The sequence below is a fragment of the Crocodylus porosus genome, unplaced genomic scaffold (genome assembly GCF_001723895.1).
Source record: "Crocodylus porosus isolate Cpor-Errol unplaced genomic scaffold, CroPor_comp1, whole genome shotgun sequence".
Lineage (NCBI taxonomy): Eukaryota > Metazoa > Chordata > Crocodylia > Crocodylidae > Crocodylus > Crocodylus porosus.
In genome coordinates this window covers 21,677,303-21,686,058 of record NW_017728912.1, presented here as the reverse complement: position 1 = coordinate 21,686,058, position 8,756 = coordinate 21,677,303, and the positions used below count along the sequence as shown (strand labels likewise).

Genomic DNA, 8,756 nt, shown 5'->3' with positions numbered 1-8,756 from the left:
AACTATTATTGTAATCTCTAACAGCTGCAGCTTTATCACTATGATTTTAGTAGCCCATAATGAGTTGACAGACAAGTTTTGCTGTAAATCACTGGTTTCTGTTGGAATATGCATAGAATTTATTTAGCAGTCATTACCATGGAGGACACTTACCGCATCCCTAACATTGAACCCTTCAAAAGTCATGCGACCATGCGGCATTGCAAATGTCAATAATTTCCATTGTGCTTGTATAATAGCATTTCCCCGCAAACTGTCATCATTATTTACACAAAAAAGTTGCACAATGGAAAACTCCAGCTGCTATCGCATATACCACCAACTCAGAACAAGTGCAGACTGGGGTGATTTCTATTCCTACCACAATTGTTACTTTAGCCATTCTGTTTTTATGTACAATCTTCATTTCCCACCAGGCTGTAATGCATTAAATACACAAATTCACAGTCTGTTAGTAATATTTTCCTAATCCTTGTTCAGATCTTCTGACACACATGAAGTCTTGATTTAGAAGAAGAGGTGGCATCTTTCCATACTTTGCAAGAGAGCCCTTTATCACAGTCACATCGCTGGAAAATCTCCAGGCTGTGGGAGCCCTTCTTGCGTTGCTTGGTGCACACCTCCCCCTGCTGTAACACAGGTTTGCAAATTTTGGTCCAGAAATGGCGAGCACAGCAGTGCCCCTCAATGCAGTCAGATGAGCGTAAGCAGGGGTCCCCTTCATGTCCTAAAAAACAACCAAGGTATTTCAGTGCCTGAGAAAAGCTGAAAAACAGCTTCAGTGGAGTTTAGTTCAATGGCAAATAAGAAAGAAGGAATATGATGCTCATCTAGAGGTATTGGAAGGCCATAAAAATCAAGGCAAGAGAGGAATTACAATAGTTGGAAAAGTTCAAGGATGTGATCAGTATGGCCTATTCTCATGTCTGAGAAGGAAGAAATCTCATATTGAGCACTATGACCACAAAAGCATAGATTTCTGTCGCAAGACCATTAAAAGAAGTCAGACTGCCCACTTCCTCTCCTCCCAAAATGCCAGAAAATGCCCTTTCATACCTACAAATACAAATAGCTCATAAATAAATACTATTCCAGGTGCGGAGACTGCAGCTAATATACGAAAGCAAAAAAGTTTGTAGTTTGTGGCCTGTGAACTCTGGAGATATATAGATGGTGATAATTCAAGAACTTCCAACCTTTCATAAAAAAAACTTATTGTAAATTGACCTAAACTACATTCATGTACTTTTTTACCCGATAGATGAATGAACCAATGGTACCACAAACACAATCCTACCTTTTAGGTGTGAAAGCTTAGACTGCGGCCTTCCCAGATTCTGCCATTCAAAGTCCTTGCTAGAATAATGGCCATTTTTCTTGTTGCGTGGCCCTTCCAGAGCTGGGATGTGAGGAGTTAGGATGCTTTCAGTTATTGGTATGCAAATACCTGTGAGAAGGAGAAAGAAAAGTCAGAGGCTTTAGAGATGAGGGTTTGCCTTAATATGGTCTTCTCTACATGTGGAAGATAGGGCTGAAATAGTACCATCTGCCTGAGCATGTTGACATGTTCCTGACTGGAAATTCTGCCTGTGAGGCAGCTTTTTGTGCTCATCTCAGTGACTGCTCTCAGTGACCTGCTAGAGACAAACTACAAGTCCTGGGGCTGAGTCTAGAGCAGGGGTGGGCTCAGCAGGAGGGACAATTAATGAGTTTTGGAGACCTGTCAAGGGCAACATCCATCTTTGTCTGTCTGTCTCTCTGTCTCTTACCCTGTCTGTCCATCTCCTCCTCTCCTCTCCTCTCTCTGTCCCGTCTCTGTCTCTCTTCTCTCTCTCTCCTCTCCTTTTTCCATCTCTTTTTTCTGTCTTCTTTCTCTTATCTCTTTCCTCTCTCTCTTCTCTTCTTTCTCTCTCCTCTGTCTCTTCTCTCCACCCCCTTCTCTCTCTCCCCTTTCTCTCTCTTTTCTCCCCCACCCTCCCTCCAGAACCTGGCTGAAGCTGTAGTTTGCCAGGAGCCCTGACACTCAGCTGTGGACACAGACATGGACTTCCATATAGATCTCCAGCTGAGTTTTGGGGCTCCTGGAAAACTACAATTTCAGCAAGGTTCTGGAGGGAGGGAGAGGTGGAAAAGGAGGGAAGGGTTGGGAGGGAGACTGAGAGAAAAGAAGAGATAGAGAGAGAGGTGCCTGGCACAGCAGCAGCAGATCCTGCCTGGGTCCATGGCTGATGCTGCTGGAGCTTGCACCAAGAGGGAAGGGTGGCAGGTCAGCTGTGGATGCACTGGCAGATTCTGTCTGGGCTCCTGAACCTGCCCACAGTATCCACAGCTGATACTGCTGCCACCACCCAGTGTGGCAGGAGCCCCACCCAAGTCCACAGATGGTGTCTGATGCTGCTGGGTGTGTGTTGTTTTCAAAAGACCAAGGAGTTAAACTTATAGAATAAAGCTTGTTTATGCAGGCAGCCTTCTTAGCCTGCTGATCTACTGTTCCCTGTGGTTCCCTACCCCACTTCCTGGGCAGATATAACAACTTATACATAACATTCTTAAAGGTATCCACACATCTTCCCCCTTTACATGTAACATATCCCCATGTAATACTAACATTGGGAGTTTAGTTCAACCCATTGTTAAAGCACATTTTAACAGGTCTCCATTAGTCTTTGTGTTGGCTTTTTATCTCTAAATGATCTCATATTCTCTGCATTCTCAATCCTTATTGGTAGAGACCTACTGGATTCACTATGGAAGTAGAGTGCGCAGCAATTCCTTTAATCTTGCATGTTCCCCTGTGCATATCTCGCCACTTGTCTCCCCCACCTCGCTGCTGATTAGTGAAGACCCCTGCTGCTCCCTCCTGATCATCAGGGAAGCTAAAACCATGGTTTTAAACATGACACCATATTTGCCTCCCCACCAGTCAGCAGCAGAAAGCAGGTCTGTCCAGGGCCTCTCAGCCAATCAGTGGCAGGAGGCAAAAATGGTGCCGTATTTAAAGCCTCAGTATTCACCTCCTCACTGATCATGAGCAAGCCACAAGCACGGACCCCCCACCAATCAATGAGGGAAGGGGTGTGTGGGAGAACCTGCAAGATTAAGGGAACCACATTGCACCCCATTTCCACCATGAATTTTGTAGGTCCCTGTTTATTGGTTCAGTTCTTATTTGGTTTCCTTGTTCAAATGTGTCACACTTTGCCATTTTCGATCTCCCCTGTCATTTCTTGTTGCTTTGTTGTTAGCTCTTTTTCCTTTGGCAAATCTTATAATGCAGCTTCTTTTCACCCCTTTATGAGCTACAAGTGTAGTCTATTCCTTCTTAACACCTGTCCTTCTGGTGTGACTACGTTATAGGATCTTGGAGGTACTTGATGGGAAACTAGTGCTTTTTTGTTTCCATATTTGTCCATCTGAACTAAGCACCATATCTTTGTTGTGCAGTTGTGGTAACTCCCTGAAACCTCTGTCATAGTACCATTTTTGTTTAAGTTTGTTGATTTTTTTAAATGTTTTCACATCTTGCTTTCATTCTGATGAGCATCATCCACCCAATTTGGCAGCCTGATTTTGAGTTTCCTGTGAAACAGCATTTCTGCTGAGGACAATCAATGTTTCATGAGTGTTGCCCTGTAATTTAAGAGTGACAGGTAAACATAGGTGTGTGAATCTGTAGCTTTTTTCAACAATTTCTTCACTATTTGTACTGCATTTTCCACCAGACCATTGAATTGTGGGTAACTTTTTGCACTTTTTGCAGTATGGTGCCCTGAGCACTAGCTTCTGCAATTTGTGCCCACATTTTACCTGTGACAAAAATCACATTTTTAATTAGATTAACATGTACTATGTCTGAGTCTGGAATTCTGGAATTTCTCATTGTGTCATATGCTCTGGATAACATTTCTGCCATAAATGTTCATCTGTAATAAATGTTTTATCTGCAATAGATGTTCTCCTGGCGTGTGTTGTATGTCTAGATCATACATCTGCAGTTGCAAGAAAAGACTCTGTAATCTGGGTGGCATGTCTAATAACCTTTTCTTTGCTATAGTTACCAAAGTTTTATGATCAATTTCAGCTATTGCAAGATTTTCATAGATGAATATATGAAATTTCTTACAGCCTTAAACTTTTCTTTTCTTCAATTTTCTTAAACTTTTTTTCTCAATTTTTGCATATAGGCACTCTGACTTGGAGAGTGCCCCAGATACATATGCTACTGGTCTCCAACTATCCCCCTGTTTTTGAAGCAAAGCTGCTCCATTACCTTCTTTAGAAGCATCTGTTGACAATTTAATGGGTCTTTTAGGATCATGTTATTTTAGTACTGGAGCTTTCATTATTTTTTCCTTCATGTTCATGTTCCCATATCCACTGAGCATTCTTTTGTAGGAGTGATCTAAGGTGTTTGGTCTGCTCTGCTAACTTAGGTAGATATTTCCTGACAAAATTGATGATTTCTAGTAATCTTTGCACTCCTTCCTTACCTGTAGGTGGTGGCATTTATGTAATGGCTTTAACACGTGCAGGATCAATTTGTATCCCTTTCTTAGAAAGTTTTTCTCCCAGATATGTTATTTCTGTAACCCTGAATTTGCATTTTTGAATGTTCAGTTTCAAACCTGCTTTTTAACGTCTTTCTAGTGCATTTCTTAGCCTCAAGTCATGTTCTTCCATTGTATTTCCCCAAATTAATACAGCATCAATGTAAACCATAGTTCCAGCAAAACTTTCAAAAACATGTTGCACCTTTCTGTGAAATACTTCAGATGCAAAATACAGGCCAAAAGGAAGCCTACAAAAACAATACCTTCCAAAGGGTGTATTGAAAGTACATAATCTAGTGCTATTCTTTTCTTGGGGAACTTGGCAAAACTTGGCAAGAAGAGGCATCCAGAGAGGAGAAATATTTAGCTCAGGGATGGGCAAAATATGGCCCGTGGGCCAGATCTAGCCCAACAGGTCGTACTGTGTGGCCCATGGGGCCCCTAAAAAGTTTAGAAAATTAATATTTAACTGGCCCTGGCTGCCTATCAAAGATGACAGGAGACAGGGGCAGTAGGACCCAGGGGAAGGCATGGCAGAACCCAGCAGCAGCAAGGCCTGCCCAGCCATGACCCCCCCTCCCCAACTCGAAGCCCCTACCTAGCAGAGGCTTCTGGCCTGGGATCATGAGGCTGTTCATGCCTGCCTGCACCAGAGCGGGAATTCAGGTAAGAAGGGCGGGGGTAGGGGGGTGGAGAGGTTGGAGACCATGGGTGATTGCCTCAGTCCTTGGGGCTAGGCCAGCTCTGCTGAGTCCTGCTGTCATGGCCATGCAGCTGGAAGCCACATGGTGCAGGAGTGGCAGGTGGGTAGGCAGGAAAGTAGGAAAAGCAGCAGTGTGGAGTGGGAGGAGGTGGAAGTGAGCAGGTGTGCAAGAGTGTGGGGCCTGTGCCAGTGTCCTGGGGCCAGCACTGGTGGGGCTCAGAGTGGGATGGCAGGAGAGTGGGGTGTGGGCTGGCAAGGGTCTATGGAGCTGGGCTGGGCTGCACTAGCAGGGAGACAGGGGAGCTGCCCTAGCTCCATAGAGTCCCTGATGGCTGGGACCCCACGCTCTTGCTGGCCTGCTCTGTGCCCTGCCAGTGCTGGCCCTGGGACACCAGCATGGACCTGTGCTCCCGTGCAGCTGTCACTGTGCTCCTGCACATCTGCTTATTCCCAGTGCCCTCTGCCCCAGCTGCGTGGTACAGGCTTGAACCAGTGTACGCAGCCCGAACCCTGCATGCCCTGTGCTCACCTGTCTGGGCTGATCAGAGACAGTGTGGGACAAACTGCTGCTCAGCATGGGGAGAAAGTGGCCCCTCTCCCTCCTGCTCACTGGCACTTCTTGGTCCAGCCACCTGAAGCCCATGCGGGGTTGCCCTACATCTTCACCGTGTCACTTCTACCTCTGGGCTGCCCTGCAGGGCAGCAGTGTCAGTGCAGAGCAGATACAGGGCAGCCCCACGCAGGCTCTGAGTGGCTGCACTAGGAAGTGCCAGCAACGGGAGGGTGGTACTTTTCCCCCACAGTTTCTCTCCTGTGCCACCACTGCTGAGTCTGGACCCCAGCACCAGCTCTGGGCTTACTGACGCTCAGCGTGGGGGAAAGTGGACCCTTGTCCTTGACACCATGGGGTAGTTTTTGGTGCAGATGTCCAGAGCCCACACTGTGCAGAGCTGTTCTATGGCTCCATCATCGCTGCCGCTTGACTGCACAGAGTGGCAGTGGTAACAGTGTGAAGCAGCTGCAGGGCAGCTCAAAGATGGCAGTGAAGGAGCCACAGGGCAGCCTGGTGCAGTGCGGGCTCTGAGCAGCCACACCAAAAACTGCCCAGTGGTGGCGAGGGGGAGGGACAGCTTTTCCCCACACCAAGCAGCAGTTTCTGTCCAGCTGCTGCTGCCACTGCTGCTGCCATTCAGCTTGGACAGGCAAGCCTTGAACCTTCCTGCAAACCCTCAAACTCCTCCTGAAAACCCCAAAGGCACACCCTCCTCCCCACACATCCCCACAAACCCCCCATACCCACCCACCCACATCCACACCACCCCCACAAACCTCACAGCTACCCACCCATACCCCCTGACAGCCCTGACACAATATACAAGCATAAGACTTCATTTTGAGCTTTCATGCAATCACTTCTACATGTACAGCACAAATACACACAAGTCAGGACAAAAATATATATTTATAATTAAATTAAAATATATTATTATGGGTGTTCGATTTTTAGTATATAATTTGTTTTTTCCCTTATGCTAAGATAGCAAACCCTTTTTCCAAAAGGAGTATTTCCAGGGGCAAAGAGACGGACTTCCTGTGGCAAAGATCAGAGATTAGGAGTGGGACTTCCGGTCCCGAGGTGGTGACCAGGGGACAGGGCACCTGTCAAGGGGCAAGACTACCTATACAGCCCTCGAAAGCTTGCCAAAACTCGGTAAACAGCCCTCCACCCAAAATAATTGCCCACCCCTAATTCAGCTTCTGCCACATTGCCAAAAACCTCTTCCCTGGTGGAAATAGGAAAATGTTCCTTTTTGATGTACCTGTTCATTTGCTTAGGATCCATACACAATTTCAAGGATCCATCTTTTTTTCCTGTTATGATCAGTTGGTTGTTCTACTTTTTCTACTATGTCCATGTTAACTGATCTATCTAATTCCTTTTTCAGTTTCTCCCTTAATACAAGGGAAACATCTTTTGGAGCATATATGTTCAGAGTTTTTGGTTCTCTTAATCCTATCTTGTACTCAGTTGACAGTTCCCCTATGCCTTGAAACATAGCATAAAACTCTTCTATGTTCTTGCTTTCTAGTCCCTCAGTGGCATACGTTCTCGTAATCAAACCTAGAGTTTTACACGTTTACAACTGAATAATTGGTACCAGCTTTCCTGAGACTGTTATAAACTGAACTTTTACTATATTACCCTTATCTCTAACATGCAGTGAACAAACACCCTTGGTTGCAATCATGTTCCCATTATATGCTCTAAGTTTCACTTTCTTATTCTCATAGTACACAGGTTTAGTTATCATTTTTTGAATAATGTATTCTGGAATTACATTGACATTCATAGTCATAGTTAGTAGGGTCAGAAGGGGCCTGAGCAGATCATCATGTCCGACCCCCTGCCATGGCAGGAAAGAGTACTGGTGTCAAAGGACCCCGGCAAGGTGTTCATCTAGCCTCCTCTTAAAGCCCCACCTGCGTAGGAGCCAGCACCACTTCTCCTGGAAGTTGGTTCCAGATCCTAGCCACCCTGACAGTGAAGTGGCACCTCCTGATATCTATCCTGAATCTATCCTCTGCCAGCTTGTGACCGTTATTTCTAGTTACTCCTGGTAGCTCTCAGGGGAACAGGGACTCCCCCAATGCCTGCTTGTTCCCCCTGACTAGTTTGTAAACGGCCACTAGATCCCCCCTCAGCCTTCTCTTGTGGAGGCTGAACAGGTTCAGGTCCCTTAGCCTCTCCTTATAGGGCCTGCTCTGCTGCCCCCTGCATATGTGGGTGGCCCTCCTCTGGACCCTCTCCATGTTGTCCACATCCCTCCTGAAGTGCAGTGCCCAGAACTGGACACAGTACTCCAACTGTGCCCCTGTATCTAATTTAAAGGTTACCATTAGTTCATTGGTGTTCATGGTGATTGTCCAACACTCAGAAGAATTAACTTCTTCTTGCATTGTGCCAGTGAGGAATTCTTCCTCTTCCTCATTGCACAGACCATGCACCTGCTGTTTCTGGTGTGATGCATCCTACTCCTTTCCGCAAACTCTTGCAAAGTGATTGAATCTTTTGCATTTGCTACAGTGTTTACCAACTGCAGTGCATTGCATGGGTTTGTGCTATCCCCCACAGCATCTGCAGCTGACCATTGTTTCTTCAAGCAATTCTCTTTGGCTTCCACTTGCCTGCTTCATAATGAAGTCCTCCTTTCTGTATCGTTTGCCTTAGGTTTTTACAGTCTTGTAATCTTGTCTAGTTCAGCTTGTTCTGTTTTTTTCCTCCAGCTTCTGCACCCTGGCATTTGGTATCTCAGCCACTTGGCACATTCTAACTGCCTTTTCCAAATTAAGCTCAGGATCCTCCAGCAGTCTTTTCCTGAGGCTTGTATCCCTTGCATCTACTAGTATTTGGTCTCTGATCATGGACTCATTTAGTTCTCCAAAGTTGCACATTTGGCTCAGCAGTCTGAGATCTTTGACAGACTCCTCTATCATCTCACATT

At 45.8% G+C, this 8,756-nt stretch overlaps 1 protein-coding gene across 1 annotated transcript in view; it reads right to left on the bottom strand.

Moving 5' to 3' along the window:
• Positions 1-356: 356 nt before the first annotated feature.
• DKK2 (dickkopf WNT signaling pathway inhibitor 2) overlaps positions 357-8,756 on the bottom strand; it is an 87,435-nt gene continuing 79,035 nt past the window's right edge. The window contains exons 3-4 of the mRNA XM_019534137.1: positions 1,298-1,447; positions 357-727 (exon numbers count right to left, since the gene is read on the bottom strand). Coding sequence (XP_019389682.1) covers positions 477-727; positions 1,298-1,447 — 401 coding nt within the window. The 3' untranslated portion in view covers positions 357-476. The remainder of the gene's footprint in view (positions 728-1,297; positions 1,448-8,756) is intronic.